Source organism: Pan troglodytes, chromosome 6, assembly GCF_028858775.2.
Source record: "Pan troglodytes isolate AG18354 chromosome 6, NHGRI_mPanTro3-v2.0_pri, whole genome shotgun sequence".
Lineage (NCBI taxonomy): Eukaryota > Metazoa > Chordata > Mammalia > Primates > Hominidae > Pan > Pan troglodytes.
Window position 1 is genome coordinate 156,266,862 of NC_072404.2, and position 19,078 is coordinate 156,285,939.

The window sequence follows — 19,078 nt, forward strand, 5'->3', positions numbered from 1 at the left end:
AAAACATCTCCTTCAATATTTCACCTAATTTTTGTATTTTTAGTAGAGACAGGGTTTCACCATGTTGGTCAGGCTGGTCTCGAACTCCTCACCTCGGGTGATCTGCCCGCCTGGGCCTCCCAAAGTGCTGGGATTACAGGCGTGAGCCACCACGCCCCGATGAATCTACTTTCAAAACATCCAAAATCTGACTACTTCTCAGTATTTCTGCTATCACCAATATGGCCTAGATAACTGAAAGAGATCCTTCCCTAATCCCCTAGTCTCTACCTTGCCCCAGCAACTTTGGCCTCCTGCTGTTTCTTAAATAGGCAAGGCACATTCCTGACACAGAATCTTTGAACTAATTGGTTTATCTGAAATGCCTCCTCCTCCTTTCTCAAATTTTTGTTCAAATGCCCCCTTCTCAAGTGAGGCCTACCCCGACCTCCCTATTTAAATTGCTACCTACCCCCATCCCAGCCCTAAACTGTTTAACTTTCATTGCTCCACAGTACTTATTACCTTTGAACATAGTATATAATTTCCTTTCTGTATGTCTAAGGTTTCTCAGCCCCATCCCCCAATACACACACACCCCTCCACTGGACAGCAGCTACATAAGGGTAGAGACCTTTGTTTTGTTTTCAAGTGTACTACTAAGCACCTAGATCACTACCTGGCATATAGTAGGCACTCAAATATTTACTGAATACATGAATACCTGTTGCCCTAAGAAATGACTCAATACAAAAGTCACCAATGTAGTTTTGGATGAATGACAAAGCAAATGTTAATCACAGCTTTTTTTTTTTTTTTTTGTGAGACAGAGTCTCGCTCTGTAGCCAGGCTGGAGTGCAGTGGCGCAATCTTGGCTCACTGCAACCTCCGACTCCCTGATTGAAGCGATTCTCTTGCCTCAGCCTCCAGAGTAGCTGGGATTACAGGCACATGCCACCAGGCCCAGCTAATTTTTGGTATATTTAGTAGAGACGCGGTTTCACCCTGTTGGCCAGGATGGTCTCAATCTCCTGACCTCATGATCTACCCGCCAGGGCCTTTCAAAGTGCTGGGATTACAGGCGTGAGCCACTGCACCCGGCCAACCACAGCTTTTAAATACCAAAACACAAGTCATAATTACCAGTTTTCCTATAAATGGAACAGTCTTTCTACTGTTATTAAGAAAGCTTACCTCTTTCCCATGAATTGCTTACTGAACACATGAATCAATATGTTGCCACTTCATGTTTCTTTAATTAAATAATGTTTTAAAGTAACATTAATAGAATGTAGTTAACACTGAAAGAGTTCTAGGACAATCATCAGTCAGTCCCACATTAAGAACTGCCAAAAGTGTTAACTAGAGCCCTGTGCTAAGCATATTGAACATTCAAAACAAAAAAAAGAACAAAGATTTCTGAAAGGAAATTTTTACATATATAGTATTTATCTTTTGTCTTAAAAATCAACAGAAAACACTACTATAATTTTGTGAAGGCTTTTACATATTCATCATTTCACTTTATTTTCATAGCACTCCTATGATCTACTTAACACATATGGCCTACTAGAAGTTCAGTGCATACCATAAGGAGGGGGAGGAGGATCAAGAGATGCCAGTGAAAGGCAAGCATTCAACTGAGTTCTCACGTATAATGAAACTTATTTGAGATTGTGTGACTTACTGTTAGTATGAGAAGGCATGTGCAGGAAGAATATGAGTGGAATATCATCAGTGTTAGAGGCAATCCTGTAAAAACTAAAGGGAGATGAACATTTTCTGTGGCTCTAGAATAGGAATATAAAGACCACTCTGAATCATAATCTCTTCCCTATTTGATGTTCTCTGACACTATTTCCATGGAAGCATATATTAATGTGTGTAAAACAAAAAAGTTCTGAGTTATTTAGGAGTAATTATCAATAGTACTTTATCTTTTTATGGTAAAAAAAAGTTATAAAGGCAATAACTGCTTGCTAGTCACAGAAAAGATGGGATATTTTTATGATGGGAATTAAGTCACCTCCATAAAACATTACCAGAAATTACGCTAACAAGAGCTCTATAAAAATAATCAGCCAGGCACGGTGGCTCACGCCTGTAATCCCAGCACTTTGGGAGGCTGAGGCGGACGGATCATGAGGTCAGGAGATCGAGACCATCCTAGCTAACACGGTGAAATCCCATCTCTACCAAAAATACAAAAAAATTAGCCGGGCATGGTGGCATGCGCCTGTAGTGCCAGCTACTCTGGAGGCTGAGGCAGGAGAATCACTTGAACCCGGGGAGGGGGGGCGGAGGTTGCAATGAGCCGAGATCACACCACTGCACTCCAGCGTGGATGACAGAGCGAGACTCCGTCTCCAAAAAAAAAAAAAACCATACCTAAAGACTTAATTACAATTTTATTGCTGACACCAATAATCCCCTTTAATATTAAAAATACATCTATAAGCCAAAATAGAAATTAATTTTGCAAAATAAATGGTACAAGGTAAAAAATACAGTTTAAAAATATCAAGTCAATTGAGAAACAACCCCAAGCAGTACATTAAACTGTTTAAAATATGCCAAAATAAGTGACTAATTCAAAGTATCCTAACATTTTATTTCAATTAAACAGTTCTAAAACTATAAAGTAAAAATTTTCTGGTGTTATTAACTTAAAGGTTACATATTTAGTGCAAGAAAAAATATAAAACAAAAGTATTCCCCAACTTAAATATAATTAAAGTATCTTTTTTTTTTTTTTTTGACACGGAGTTTCCCTCACTCTTGTTGCCCAGGCTGGAGTGCAATGGCGCAATATCGGCTCACTGCAACCTCCGCCTCCCAGGTTCAAGCAACTCTCCTGCCTCAGCCTCCCAAGTAGCTGGGATTACAGACATGCGCCACCATGCCCGGCTAATTTTTTGCATTTTTAGTAGAGACGGAGTGTCTCCATGTTGGTCAGGTTGGTCTCGAACTCCTGACCTCAGGTGATCCACCCATCCTGGCCTCCCAAAGTGCTGGGATTACAGGCATGAGCCACCGTGACCAGCCTAATTAAAGTATCTTTTAAAGATATCCACACTTCTTTACTTTTTAAAAACAGATTAATTTTGGAACAATAGTTAAAAATAGTCTGCCAAGATATTGTATTACTCTCTCCCTGGAAGTGCAGTTTCAAAATCGGCAAGGTGATGCTGGGTGCGGTGGCTCATGCCTGTAATCCCAGCACTCTGGGAAGGACTGCTTGAGCCCAGAATTTCGAGACTAGCCTGAGCAACACAGCATCTCTACCAAAACAAACAAACATACAAACAAAAAAAACCCAAGGTTTTTTTAAAAAACTCTGCAAGGTGACCCAACAAAACTGGAACGATACTCCTTGCAACATAAAGCTTAGTCAGTTTCTACCTTCGCAATTGTCACCTGACCCTCTACTAGTCAGGTATTCCACACTTCCTCTCTAGAAACATGTGTTTCCTGGTATTTTGTTTTTAAATTATTAAATGAAAATCATGATGAGAAACATCATTTTACACTGTAGGGATAATTCCCTGGGCTAACCAGTAAAAAGCTATCAGTGCAGTTTAAAACAAAGTAAAGGGGCCCTATAGGCCCCACTGAAAAAGGTAGAAATATGACCAACTACTACCATATGCCTTTCCTTAGAAGAAACATAATGATTTAATGATGCCTCTAAGATTAATAAAGATACTAACTCTGAAATATCACAGAACATGACATAGGTTTCAAATGGAAGAACTCTTCTAATGAAGATGGAGAATAACACATTGTAAACTAGTATCTTTCACAACCTAATTGACACTTTCGGTGACTTTTTTTGGTGAATAAACATCTTAACATATTCATTTTCCCCTATACACATTATGATTACACCTCATAATGCAACACGGTAAAAAGGACGTGATTGACTTTTCTGTGCAACCTACTAGAATATCTCCTTTATTTCTTATAAGGAAATTAATTTTGGTTGCAACTTTTACCTGTCACTTTTCATGAACCTCACCACCACGTAATTCAAGACAGAGATATATTAACTATATACTGAAGTCTTAAGTATTTGGGGGTAGAAGACACCTTTGAAAACCTGAATAAAATTATGAGTCTTCTCCTTCCAAAAGTATGGTAACAAGAAATTAAAAAGTCAAAGTTCTAAAAATCTTCTCAACTGGACCTACCTGATTTTAAATTTAACTATAAAGCTATCATAACTAAGGTAGTGGGGTATTAGCCTAAGAAAACACACACAGATCAATAAAACAGTAGAATCCAAAACTCACAAACATAAGCAATTTCAATAAAAGTGCCAAGGTGATTCAAAAGAAATTTGATAAATGTGAAACAACTGGACATCCATATGTAAAATAATGAATGAACCTTAACCACTGCTTCACAATTGCTGGAGTGCAATGACGCGATCTCGGCTCACTACAACCTCCCTCTCCCGGGTTCAAGTGTTTCTCCTGCCTCAGCCTCCCAGGTAGCTGGGATTGCAGGTGCCCACCACCATGCTTGGCTAATTTTTGTATTTTTAGTAGAGAGGGGGTTTCACCATGTTGGCCAGGCCAGTCTCAAACTCCTGACCTCAGGTGATCTGCCCTCCTCAGCCTCCCAAAGTGCTGAAATTACAGGTGTGAGCCACCATGCCCGGCCCCACTGATATGACTTTTATATGACTCCATTTATATGACTTTCTGGAAAGGGCACAACTAGAGATCAGACCAGTGTTTGCCAGGGGCTGAGGGTAGAAGATGAAACTGAGTGCAAAGAGGAACTAGGAGCTGGGCTTGGTGCATGCCTGTAGTCCTAGCTACTTGGGAGGCTGAGGCTGGAAGATTGCTTGAGCCCAGAGTTCAAGTCCAGCCTGGGCAATACAGTGAAACTCCACCTCTCTCTCCCTCTCAAATAAATCAATCCAGTTTTTACAAAAGCAATTATGAACTTTCTATAGACCTCTAACCTACATCTTACTTTGAGAACCTCAGATATAACATATATAGTCTCCCTTAGACCAGGAGTCAGAACAGTTCAGCCCATGAACTGGCCCACTATCTGCTTTTGTATAGCTCACAAGCTAAGAATACTTTTTACATGTTTAAGTGGTAGAAAAAAAATCAAAAGAAGATTTTCATGACACATGAAAATTATATGAAATTCAAATTTCAGTGTCCTGAAAATGACTACTGGAACAGAGTCAAACTCATTTGTTTAAATATTGTCTATTAGCTACTTCTGAGCTACTACAGTATTGTTGAGGAATTGTGAGAGGAACTGTATGTCCCACAATGCCTAAAATATTTGCCATCTGACCCTTAAGATTGCTGACCTCTGCCTTAAGACACAAGTTGTTGAAATTTTCTACACAGATGATACCTGAGAAGATTTATGCCAGCACAAACCTCTCTTCCATACATAGTAGCTCTAAAATTTTTACAGCCATAAAACCCTTTTTTCAAGGAAACTAACATGTAAAGCAGATAAATGAAGAACTTCAATAGTTATGGTATAGAGCAGCACTTCCCAACCTTTTTGGGACCAGTGACCAATTTCATGGAAGACAATTTTTCCATGGACAGGGGTAGAGGGGGTTTCAGGATGAAATTGTTCCACCTCAGATCATCAGGCATTAGATTCTCACAAGAAGCACACAATCTAGATCCCTCACATGCACAGTTTCTGATAGGGTTCACGCTCCTGCCGCTGATCTGACAGGAGGTGGAGCTTTGGCGGTAATGCTCACTTGCCTGCCACTCACCTCCTGCTGTGTAGTCAGGTTCCTAACAGGTCACGGACTGGTAGGTACGAGGCTGTGGCCCAGGGGTTGGGGGCCCTGGTATAGAGGCACTAAACAGAGCCCTGGGGTAACCTCTGAAGAAGGTCCTTGAAACCCCAAAACAGTGTTTTTCAAACTGCCTGTTGCAGCCAATTTGGCTGTCAATTTAATAAGGTGATTTTGTGACCGGCAGAAAAAAAGAATAGAATGTTATAGAAAATCAGATCACCTCATATCCAGTAAGGTTTTATTCACTAATTCTTTCACCAAATATTTTAGTACCTATGTGCCAGGTACTATTATAGATGAAGATTTTAAAACTACAAAACAGACAAAAACAGTTTCACATATGCATTAGTGCAATTTGGAATTTTTATTCTGGCCAGGTGTGGTGGCTCATGCCTGTAATCCCAGCACTTTGGGAGGCTGAGGCAGGCAGATCACGAGGTCAGGAGATCGAGACCATCCTGGCCAACACGGTGAAACCCCGTCTCTACTAAAAATACAAAAAATTAGCTGGGCGTGGTGGCGGGCACCTGTAGTCCCAGCTACTGGGGAGCCTGAGGCAGGAGAAAGGCAGAAAGGCGTGAACCCGGGAGGCAGAGCTTGCAGTGAGCTGAGATCGCGCCACTGCACTCCAGCCTGCGAGACAGAGTGAGACTCCGTCTCAAAAAAAAAAAAAAAATTATTATTTACAGTGATAGAATGTTTTTGAAAAATTCTCCTAGAGCTCTGGCGTACTTTGAAAACCACCGTCCCACAGTACATTTGTCCCAAACGTGCTGTCAGGAACTGCAGCTACATTACAAGAATGAAAACGACGCTTTATCTGATGTTACAGAGCTTCCAGAAGATATAAAGTTAATTGAGTTCAAAGCAATTTTTATATTCTACATCACCAGGGCCCAGAAAAAGAAGTTACTGGGCATCGAGTTCCCTCTATATGCATAGTCTTGATACAGGAAGGAATTAGAATAATAGTTTGTTTTTTTTTTAAGCCCAAGAGAAAACATGGACACAAAAATAATCTCAGAGGGTAGGGGGGGAAAATAATTGCTTAATGTTAGGGTGGAGACTGTATTAAAGAGTTTCTTCTGATTACCATGCTAATTAAGTATGTTAGTGATTTAGGTTGGAAAAATTGAAATCGAAAAATAAAAACATGGCAATGAAAACAAAAAATTTAAGAAAGAAATGGAACAAATGAGGCTATATTTTTCTTCTTACACTAACATGAAGCTATCCATAACCTTATGATTTTAAAAAGCAGTACTTGACACCTTAAAAACAGAAAAGCTCCCAAATAGGCCCATCTATTTTGAATTCAGAAGTTCTACAAGCAAGTTTTTTTGTTTGTTTTGTTTGTTTGTTTGTTTGTTTTTTGAGGCAGGGTCTCACTCTGTTGCCAGGCTAGAGTGCAGTGGTGCGATCATGGCTCACTGCAGCCTCGAACTTCAGGGCTCAAGTGATGCTCCCATCTCAGCTCCCCAAGCAGCTGGGACTACAGGTGTGAGCCACCACGACCAGCCCTACTGCCACATCTGACTTTACAGAATAACCAATGTAAGTTAAAATAGACAAACAGAATGAGTAAAGGACTTAAAACACTTTAACTTCTGATGAAGACAAAATCTAGTAAGAGCTACTGACAAAAAAAGGCTTAAGGACAATATGAGGCAGAAATGTAAGGTGACTAGACCATACTGGATTTCATAAAACAAGGGGATTATGACACAAAATGTTCACTAGGTATTCAGCTAAATTAACAACATCAAAGTGTCAAAGAAACAAAATGCACTTCCGCAGCTCTGAAAGAGAAAACAATTTTATAATTGGGAGAAAAAGGGAAAAGGAAGAACACAAAAGTAGTCATCGCATTCTCTGACAAGGTGGGCATCAGGTCTTAGAAAATGCCGAAAATCAAAGGAACCTATTCCCTCCCTCTCTTCCCCATCACTCATGGAACACAGGTTTCCAGCTGCTATATCCAGACCCACCTCCTATTCATCCTGATCAAGAAAGCAAGGGATAGAAAAACAAGAAAAGTCAGACTGTTCTAGCCTGTTGCCCTAATGTAATTTTTCTGGCCTATTATCCAAATACATGTACAATTAAATCAAGTTTGCACTCACATTTACTACATTCAAGGATTCAAGCACCCAGTCCAACATTCCTTTCTTAGCTGTTTACTGACAGTTTATTCCTTTAATGGCCAACATATAAAATGACTGACAGATAATATTCTAAACAGAAAAAGGAGTGAGTGGATGCCTAAAGAAGGGAATTCAGTAAATAAGGAGAGAGAAAAGAATATAGAAAGTGAACACTAGAAATACCAAAGACAAACAACTATTTTATGATTTTTGCCACAAGGGCACCTGTGAATATATCTGTATAAGTATTAACAGCAATAGCCAAAACTGCACAAGCACCTACATTAGTGAGAATACCACTTTTCAGGGTTATGATGCAATCCAACCTGGTGTGGCTCGCAAAGATGTATTTTAATACAGTGGACCTCATTATAAAGGAGATTATATCCCAGAATATTCCCTAGTCAATACATTATCATAATTAAACAGTTTAAGACTGACAATCAGAGATCTTGAAAACAGAACATAATAAAATTGTAATTGTAATGCAATTGTGAGAAGCTCCCTTCTACAGAAACAGCACAGGAAGAACAGTTAATAAATATTACTCTGGTATCACACTTAAAAAAATGTATTTATTATACCATATGGTTAATTTATACCATACACTATTTCATACCATATGGCCATAGAAAAAAAATCAGGTAAATATAAATGGTCAGATGTTAATGTTTAATGCCAAAAGTACAAGTACATTCATTTGATAAATATTTAATAAGCACCAATCATTTACCAGAATATTCTATTTTGAGCACCTACAAAGTATTAATACTACAAATACAGGATGTGAAATTTGTTCATTCCCCAACATATTTTAAAGACTAAAATCTACATCCTATGTTCAAGATGTTTGATGGCAGTAAAAAATTAAAAACAACCTAACACCCCAAAAAAATGATTAGTTAAATACATCACAGTATGTCTAATAATACGTAGAAATTTTTGCTTTAAGTTTTTTAAAAATACAAAACTACATAGTGTTATAAAAGCATTAAAAAAGAACAGATGGAATACACCAAAATGTCTATAGTAATAATATCTTAGTGGCAAAATTACTGATGATTTTTTACTTTTTGTACTTATAGTCTAATTTTTGATAATGACTTGCTTTCCCTTTGAAATCAGACTTTTTTTTTTAGATGAAATTTCCCTCTGGGAAACTTTTATTTAAAAAAAAAAACCTACATTTTACTGTTAGGTAAAATAAATCTTCAGAATAAAATGTGTCATTACACACAAGCAAACCTTTTCATTCTTTCCATGTAATTTGCAGTAAAAGATCCCTTTAAGTGAATGTAAGGAAGACTTCAAATAAAAGACCACAGCACATTTCAGTTTCCACTGAATATCAACTTCAAATTTAAAAGTATTTCTTGGAGGAATTTATTTTATCATCTGTAATACTGATATTTACATTCAAGAGATACATTTTTTAATCAATGTCACCCTCCCAGCCAAATACATTTATTATCAGTTCAGAAAAAAATGTAGAGGGAAAACTACTGTTCACCACTAATCATTAAAACCTGGGTAAAGAGGACAGTAGGAAACACTTGTTTTTTAACCAAGTAAAATGAGAGTATCCTCATAGTTTCAGAAGATATGAATATGCTTTCCAATTACTGGCAATTTATACTTAAATTCAGCTAGCCTAGAGGTTCTCAAGGATTGGTACATGGGAACTGCTCAAGACATGTGCCAAATACAGAAATCCATGGCCCTTGCTCTCACTTACTAAATCAGACTCTTCAGGGGGTACAGTTCCAAACAATCTGGCCCTTTCAAATAAAATAGAAGGGTAGAGATTTTACTTCACAAAAGGCTTCTTTACAGAATTGCAAACGGTTCTAATAACTCTGCAACAAAGTTCCCAATATAAACAATTTTATAATCAGAGAATTACAATTTCATAACCCCTACCCATTACTTCACTCATTGTTCCACTCTGTAGTAGTCTTCAAACAAGATACAATTCAACAAAACTACACATCTATTACAGAGTAAAATAAAATCCAGAGGCACCTGTGCCTGGTTAAGACAAAGGCATATCCGATTCCTGGAGAAAACAGACAGCAGATGTGACCCCTAGTATTTATCCATTAAAAACAATGTATCCTAAAAATAAATTTCCATGTCAACGGAAACAAAGATGTTTATAAATAAGAAGGAACGTGGAGGTGTGGAGAAGAAAAGAGGAAGCTTCAGAAAGTCAAGTACCAAAAGCCAGGAAACAAGGCAAAATGAATGGTAACTGGAAACAAGGGAAACAGAATAAACTAGGAAATTGAAGTAGAGAAGAGCTTTCTCCTTAGAAATGAAGAAGCTGGGGGAAAGGAACAGATATGAGAGGAAACTGATCTAAGCAAAAATGCATACTGAAAAGTGGAATGATTTTAAGAAACTTAAAAATGAGAAATTTTAGAACAGATCAAATGATGGTACAGAACACATTTTGGGCATGTAACAAAGATGATATAAAGAGTAGAAAACAAACATTATCATAAACAAGCTGATGCTGAATAAAGCAAGCATATTGGATGAATTTCCAAAGATGATGATGCAAAAAAAAAAATTGCAGAGAGAATGAGATGTTATGAGAATTGAGAAATTAGATGTTAATAGTAAGTAGCAAAGAGAACTTCGAGCAAAGTCAACAGAGTAAGTCACATTACCTAATCAATAACTGTAAACCACAATTATTATACCATATCTTATTTGTAAGGCATAATAAAGTATTATTTTCTGTAATAAAATACCAAATATTTGTAATAAATTTTATGTAATAAAAAACAAAACGTAAATAATTTGACACAGTGCTAAGAGGCTGACTAATGCAAAAACAGGCTGAGAGAAGCAAGGACTGGAGAGGAAAAAGGAAAAGGAAAAAAATAGGACAAAAAGGAGGACAACACTAAGAAATCAATCAGACCTATAAAAATGGGTAGGAATAAAGAGGTGTGAATGCACAATGGACGACTAGCCAAAAAGTGCCAGTAGTGCAAGCGCGAAAAGAGCCAAGTGAAACCTGATGGAATCTTGACAGCTTCTGGGCTCAGAAAATAAGTAGCTCCAAAGTGTCCAGGAGGATTTGTGAAGATAACAACAGACAACAATGTTAGGGAGTGGTGAGATGAAGTACAGAGCCTCAAGAGGACCAGGGTAAGAGAAGTGCAAAAATGCTCTTAAGTGGGAGCTGGGGTTAGAAGGCAGGCAGGTCCGACAACTGGAAAATGAGCGGGCGGTAGATGGGAATAGAATGGGGGTTACCAATCAGCGACAGAGCGCTGACAAACATTAGGAACAGAGGACCAGAGACCAGAAAAGGCATCGGAAACTGCGATTTAGGATTGAAAAAGTAAAGACTAAATCAAAATAATTTGCTGGGTAAAACAGGTGAAGAGAAATCCCCAAATAGAAAAGTGAAAAAGGGCAGCGGACTGAGAAGTGGGGCAGTCCGGGAAAGGAGAGAGGAAATGATGAGCCCCATCATCCCCACGACCATGTAACAATTACACGCGACAGTAACTCGGGCTGTGGTCTCAGCCCCAGCAACTAACCTATATCCTCCACCTCGAGGCCGCCGCCGCCCCCACCCCACAGAGATGCAGAGCTGGATACTTCAGCCAGTCGTGACCTTCTCGGACCAACCCTGAGTTTCGCCCCCTATTGATAGCCTCCCGCTCAACCACCGCTGCCCCAATCCCCACATCTGGGGTGGGGGCCAGGGAAACCCCCCGGGCCATTGTGTGTGTTTACGTAGGAAGGCGCTGCATGACGGAGAGGGACGCGGGGGCGATGCCCACCTCCCAGCCCGCGGAGCTGGCCCGAGAAGGTGGCTGAGGGCATCAAGCCCCCACCGCCGCCTCTTTCCAAAATAAACACCAGCCAGCCGCCGAGCCCGGAGTCGGGAGGGCGGCAGGGTGGCGCCAGCACTCACCTCCTCCGGAATGGCAGGGTCCGCAGCCGAAGAGGCCGCGGCGCCGGCGCCGGCGCCGGCCTCGGGCTCCATGTCCCCGTTGAACAGAGCCTGGCCCGGCTCCGCGCCGCCACCACCGCCACCGCTCAGCGCCGCCATCTTATAACCGAGAGCCGGGGCCCGAGCGGCCGCTGTCGGGCGGGGAGGGGGAAGGGAGGCGGAGAGCTGGGGGAGGCGGAGGCGGAGGAGCGGGGGGCGCGGGGGGCGCGGGGAGGAGCGGCCCGGGCGGCGCCGCGGGCGGAGGGCGCCTGGGCCACCTCAGGTACCGGCCCGCGGCCCCGGGCGCAGCCGAGCCTGAGGGGATTGGGGGAAGGACGCTAGGCGGGGGTGCGGGGGGGAGCGGGGGAAGGGGGCGGAGACGACGAGAAGTCGCCGCGGCAACGGCGTCACCCGCGTGTCACGGTCGTGACGTCACCCCGGTGCGTGACGTAATCTGAGGCGCGCCTTCGCGCCGTCGTCCGGGGAGGGTTTTTTCCCTTCTAACCACCCGCGCTCTCACACTTTGCCTCCGCTCCGCCGTTTCCATGGCTCCGGTTTCCTACTTTCCTCTTGTCTCCTCCGTCCTCAGCCTGTTCTGCAATGTGGGATTTACTAGAAGAGCAGGGCTGGTGTTCGAGGAGGAGAAGTTGAAATCCTAGAGGGAGGAAGGCGGGGAAGCCAATACTACTTGCTATTTCCACTGCAATGAACGTCTCTGTGTCATCAAAATAAGAACTTCAACCCCAAGGTTGAAACAGCCAAGCAGAATTTGATGGAAATATATTTAGGAACAGCTAAATTAGCAGTGCGACGCGTGTTTTCTTTTCATTGAAGAATTCAGCCAGTTAAAACGAGTCTAAATGGAAGTCTGAAAGCTTTTTCTTCATTGTTGAGGAATAAAATATTTCGTGTATTTTTCGTTTTCCAGATTCATTCATTTAACAAATATCAATTGAGCACTTTCCATGCCGTAGGGCCTGTACAAGGCGCATAGCATTCTAGACATCTGAAGCATCAAAACTAATCATTTTTATTTTGAAGAAAATCACTCAAAATATTTTATGTACTTTATGCCTTTCATTAACAGAATATTCCAAGCATTCTCCGCAAAATACGCATGAAAACAATTGGGAGAGAAGAGGTCAATTATCTTTGAGAAGCCCAATTACAGAATGAAATTCAATTCATTATTAAAAATACATGGATCTAATAAAGAATAAATAATTGGAAAAGAAAAGTTTAAGGAAGAGAGAAACGGGAATGAGAAACAATTACTGTGGGCTCCCAATGGCCTGGAGTGAATCACCAAAGTAACCTAAACATGAAGTCATGAAAAACTAAGTGGATTCTGCCTTTTAGTACTTCCCATCATGGGGGAAGTCACCAGCGACCTCCTTACTGTATTTTGGATGATTCAAGAAATAGAAAGGTGTCCTACTGACTTCTGAAACAGGGTGTCTTCATATTGATTAGGGTCACCGTAAGCCTGGGAGCTGATGCTTACTCTCAGGTAAAGGATGCTGTGTGAGGCTGCTTGATGAATGAGAATACTAACATTCTTCTGCATTGAAAAAATATAACCTATAAGATGAACATTGTAGGCCGGGCGCAGTGGCTCACGCCTGTAATCCCAACACTTTGGGAGTCTGAGGCGGGTGGATCACCTGAGGCCAGGAGTTTGAGACCAGCCTGGCCAACATAGTGAAACCTCATCTCTATTAAAAGTACAAAAAATTAGCCTGGTGTGGTGGTGCACACTTGTAATCCCAGCTACTCAGGAGCCTGAGGCAGGAGAATCATTTGAACCTGGGAGGCAGAGGTTGCAGTGAGCCGAGATTGCACCACTGAACTCCAGCCTGGGCAACAGAGCCAGACTCTGTCTCCAAAAAAAAAAAAAAAACATGAACGTGGTATGCTTTGTTAACTTCATTGTACATTCTCCTCCAAGTAGGAAAGTTTCTATGAGGAAATAAATTTAAATCAAAAAGTGGCTTGGCAAATGTAGAGTAAATGATCACAAGGGATGATGTCATCAAGCTAAACTAATCTGAAGCACCCTTTACTATAAGGACATACTTAGAAGCAGACTGAAATAGCACCATTAGCCAGTCATGGCACTTTTTCCCCTTTCATCACCCTTTCATCAGAAACACAACTGGCAAGATTTTTGTTAATTCTCTAACTGTCCTATTTCATTTTTAAAAAATTAGCTGCTAAAAATGTTATATCATTATAACACTTCCTTATAACATTAAAAGTTTTAAAGGCTTTTTTCCTCGCATTGGTTCCATTTTGAATTCTAGCCTTATTTGTCAGTATCAATCTGTAGTTCAGATCTTCCATGATTATTTCTCCACAGGATGACTGGTCTCATCCATTTAATATTGATTCTTCTTAGCGTTCTACTCATTTGACATTTTCTGACCTTGCCTTAAAATTCTGGATATATCCTGTTTTACTTCCTTAGGCCATTCTAAAGTCCTACAGTATCCAGATGAGAAACAAGAGAAAGCATAAGCTTTGGAGTCCAAAGATCAGGATTTTATCGTCAGCACTCCACACCTTAGCTATATAATCTCAAAGCAGGTAAGCTTAAATCCCTATTTGTTGTCTTGTTTTTTAATCTATAAAATGAAGGTTATAATAATGCTAGTCCAACCTGCCAAACTATCATTGTGAGGATCAAACATTATACTTTCACCCTTTGAAAAATATAAAATTACCCTCTCAGTCAGAATTCAGACAAGGCATAGCAAAGATGGCTTATCTCTGCTCCATGATGTCTGGGGCTTCAGCTGGGAAGACTCAATGCCTGGGGGTGTCTCAATGGTTGAAGACTGAAATCCTTTGGAGGCATATTTTCTGACATGGCTGGTGGTTGAAGCTGGGACCTCAGATAGGGCAGTCAGCCAGAATACCTAAACCTACTCTTCATGTGGCCTGAGCTTCCTCCTAGCATGGCTGCCTCAGAGTAGTCAGACTTCTTACGAAGCAGCTCAGGGCTTCAAATGCTAGTGTTTCAGTAAACAAGGTTAAAGCTGAATTGCATTTTATGATCTAGCCTCCAAAGCCACACAGCATGACTTCTGCTGCATCATTTTATATTATGAGCAAGTCAGTAAGTCAGGCTCAAATTCAAGGAGAGGGGATATAGAGCCCACTTCTCAATGAAGTGTCAAAGAATTTACAGCCATGTTTTAAAACCACCACAGGTCATGTTTAAAATAATAAACTGGCTATCTGCAGCCGCACACAAACCTTCTTCCAAAGCGTTCTACACCAGTCAACTTTCTCTCCTCTTTATTGCTAGTAATCACCAAGACACATCTCAGTATTTGGCTGTGTCCCCACTCAAATCTCATCTTGAATTCCCATGTGTTGTGGGAGGGACCCCATGGGAGCTGATTGAATTATGGGAGTAGGTCTTCCCTGCGCTGTTCTCATGATACTGAATGAGTCTCACAAGATCTGATGGTTTTAAAAACGGGAGTTTCCCTGTACAAACTCTCCCTTTGCCTGCTACCATCCGTGTAATACGTTGACTTGCTCCTCCTTGCCTTCTGCCATGATTGTGAGGCTTCCCCAGCCACAGCCATGTGGAACTGTAAGTCTAATTAAACCTCTTTTATAAATTGCCCAGTCTCGGGTATGTCTTTATCAGCAGTGTGAAAATGGACTAATACAGTATGCTAATGAACAAGCCCTTACCTTCTTTTTTCAGCTTCTGAGGCCTCCACTGCATGCATAAATAGATACAAGTCCTTTGCCATTGGACACAGCCTGTCTTCTGAGCACCTCCCCCAAACCCCCAGTGCTGCCATAGGCAGTGTTGATGTGCTGAAACCCTCTACACAAAACAGTGTCCCTGCAGCCCATAGCCCATAATGAGCTAAGCTGGTGTGTATTCTGAGCCAAAACTGAACACCTCCCTTTTGTGTTGTAATGTGCCATATGGGCATCAAAGCAGCATTATCTTGCATTCTAAAGTCTTAGAGACATTTTAATCAACACAGCTCTTTTAGGTTTTCTTCAAAATCCCCTTTCGCCCTAAGGCATTCATGTATTCACAGGAAGTTGGAAAACAAATCTAGGTGAGAGGTACTGCTCAAGCATTGCTTCAGTTGATGACTGAGACACTATTCAGAGCTTTACTGCCAGGTCTGACCCTTTCTTCCCCGGACACAAGTTTATTTCCTACCAGCATTTCTATCTCGAATCCTGCATTCTATTATAATGGATGCTGGAGAGTCCCACCAGCCAGCCAGGCCTGCCCAGCCAGGTCTGATCCCACACTGATATGATCAACTACTGGAAAACAAGCAAGCAGCCTTTAGGAAGCTTCTGCAGTGCCAACCAGATTCAATGATGTATAACTGATCATAGTTCAATATTTTCTATATGAATCAAGGTCATTATTATGAATAACAACACCTCCTGTATTGTTTAATGGAGGGCTGCTTCCAGAAGCTATTTGGGTGTGAACAGAAAATAGAATTGTAGAGCTGATTCAGCACAACTCTCCCACTGAGAAATGCTCAGAAACCCCTTTGTGGAATTCCAGACTCTGTCTAAATACTTCAATGATGGGGACCTTACTAATATAGTACATCCAACTCTAACAGTTTCTGAAGTTGAATTGAAATCCTCCTCTTTATGACATCTATATTCTGGTCTGAGTTTTGCCTTCTAGAGGAACACAGGATAAGCCTATTTCTTATTCTGTGTAACTGCTTTTAAGTGTTTGAAGGAAACTGTTTGCTTTAGCATTTTCTCTCCCAAGCATTTTCTCTTCTTGCTGTATACTCTTTTCAATGTTCCTCTTAAAACATAGACCTATAAATTGAATACCGTTCCAAATTTGGTCCTTGCAAATTTGGTTTCTTGCAACCAAATTTGGACAAAACAAACTACAAGTAAATCTTTAACTTTATTTAGAAGGTTTGTTATTGATAGCAATATTTGTTTTGTAATTCTGAAACAATTTTGTGTTTATTGTGGAATAGAACCGAATGAGTACATATGTTAAAGTTGGGAATCAGGGTTTTTACTGTGGAAAAAGTGAGAAACAAATATAGAACAAGGGAAATTGAAGAAGAATGCTTTGGTGTTGTATTTGAATTTGAGGTAGCAATATGAACTTAGGAGTGTGTGTGTGTGTGTGTGTGTGTGTGTGTATTCATGTATTCTTAGCTCTGCCCACTGAAAGGGGTGCTTAGGAGTAACAATAAGTATACCTGGTACCTGCATCTTGATTTTGAAATGCCATTCTCCACTAAAAGTAACCAGGGCTCCTTTGAGAAATGGCTGATGCCAGATCTGGGGCAGGAAATTTATAAATTGAGCTTGCATATGATGAGCCTTGGTATACTTGAGAGCAAGGACTTTATTAAAGACTACTAGGTCATGTCAAAAGGAGTCAACTACAAGACCCCCATTGGTCCAAAATGGGACAATAGAAAGACAAGAAATAATAATGACAGGAATGGGTTGCAATATATTTAATTATTTTAAATCCATAAGTCCATAGTAATGAGAGAGAGAAAGAGATCGTGTGAAAGAAAAGTGTTGAAAGGTAAGAAGTGAAGTTTCTTTTAAGGATGAATTCTAGTTACTATAGAAAAAATGAATGACGGATTTAGAAAAATGACTATTTTGCGACCGCCAATATAAAAACTACTCCAGATCAGAACCATCAAGAGTTGCTAAAAGTATTATTGGGTGAAAGATTTTTGAGGTATAGGACAGTCCCATGGCTTCATAGTATCATCACACAGACCTTATCAATTACAAAGGGAGATGCTACCTTTAAAATGGAGAGATGTGGCAGTCACCTCAAGCTAACAAATTTAGCATCACAAACAGGGATACAGTTCAACATTACGTAAGTGCTTGTGCGAAGCATCACCTATGTAGTGCAGGTATTTGGGCCAAAACGATGCTTAACCTGAATATAATAAGGAAATAGTCAAATCCAGAATGTGGGACAAGACAAATCACTCTAACTCTTTAAAAATTCAGTATTATGAGGAACAAAAAAGTCAAGCAGAGGGGATTATTCTAGATTAAAAGAGATTAAGGAGATGTAAGAACCAGATACAATGCATGAAACAACTGAATCCTGAATAAGAAAATAAACTACAAGGATATTTTTGGGACAATTGGGGAAATTTAAATATGGGCTGTATACCGAGTTATAATTTTGAGTTAATGGTAATTAATTTAATTAATGTTCTTTATTTTATGAGGAAGTAGTGTTTAGGGATGAAATATCATGTCTTCAATTTTTAAGTAGTTCAGAAAAAGAGACAGAGAAATAAAGAAAATGTGATAAATATTAACAACTGGGGAAGAAAAACGACTGGAGAATCTAGATGAAGGATATAGTAATTGTTTGTAATGCTATTCTTTTTTAAATTTTGTAAAATGTTTTGTAGAGACAGGCTTTCACTGTGTTGCCCTAGCTTGTCTTAAACTCCTGGCCTCAAGCAATCCCCCTGCCTCAGCCTCCTAATGTGCTAGGATTATAGGCACGAGCCACTACATCTGGCCCTGTAATACTATGTTTTAAGTTTTCTGTATATTTGAAATTTTCTCAAAAAAATCTGAAAGAAATTTTTCTTTTGTAATATAAAAATAATATACATTTATGGTAATAAAATGTTGTATTGAGTTTCTAAAGGAATGTTTCTTGCAGACAATTAACAACGTGTTAGGTATCTATTACTGTTACTATTGTATTGTTACCTTTTTCTTGCATTATCTGCCTAAACTCTATTCCTGATAAATCTACTTTGTAAATGCTTTTTGTTTTCTGATACTTTGGAATTAAACCGTGTTGCATCATGATTCATAGACAATAAGAGTCTGCAAGACAATATATTTTTTTTTTTTTTTGAGACGGAGTTTCACTCTTGTTGCCCAGGCTGGAGTGCAATGGTGCTATCTCAGCTAACTGCAACCTCTGCCTCCCAGGTTCAAGCGATTCTCCTGCCTCAGCCTCCCAAGTAGCTGGGATTACAGGCATGCACCACCACGCCAGGCTAATTTTGTATTTTTAGTAGTGATGGGGTTTCTCCGTGTTGGTCAGGCTGGTCTTGAGCTCCCGACCTCAGGTGATCCGCCTGCCTCAGCCTCCCAAAGTGCTGGGATTACAGGTGTGAGCCACCATGCCCAGCCAAGACAACATTTTTTATGGGTTTTAATCAA

The 19,078-nt window shown here is 40.2% G+C and overlaps 1 protein-coding gene and 1 long non-coding RNA gene across 5 annotated transcripts in view; one reads left to right on the forward strand and one right to left on the reverse strand.

The window, feature by feature from the left end:
* Positions 1-12,264, reverse strand: part of BRAF (B-Raf proto-oncogene, serine/threonine kinase) — a 197,973-nt gene extending 185,709 nt beyond the window's left edge. For all 4 annotated transcript variants that reach the window (XR_010158687.1, XM_009454360.5, XM_016945457.4 and 1 more), the window contains exon 1: positions 11,855-12,264. Coding sequence is in view for 3 of the 4 variants with exons in the window: in XM_009454360.5 (XP_009452635.3) it covers positions 11,855-11,992 (138 nt within the window). In the remaining variant the exon portion in view is untranslated. The remainder of the gene's footprint in view (positions 1-11,854) is intronic.
* Positions 12,265-12,306: 42 nt separating this feature from the next.
* Positions 12,307-19,078, forward strand: part of LOC107971673 (uncharacterized) — a 90,775-nt gene continuing 84,003 nt past the window's right edge. Inside the window, exons 1-2 of the long non-coding RNA XR_001714570.3 lie at positions 12,307-13,382; positions 14,340-14,458. This is a non-coding gene — a long non-coding RNA (uncharacterized LOC107971673). The remainder of the gene's footprint in view (positions 13,383-14,339; positions 14,459-19,078) is intronic.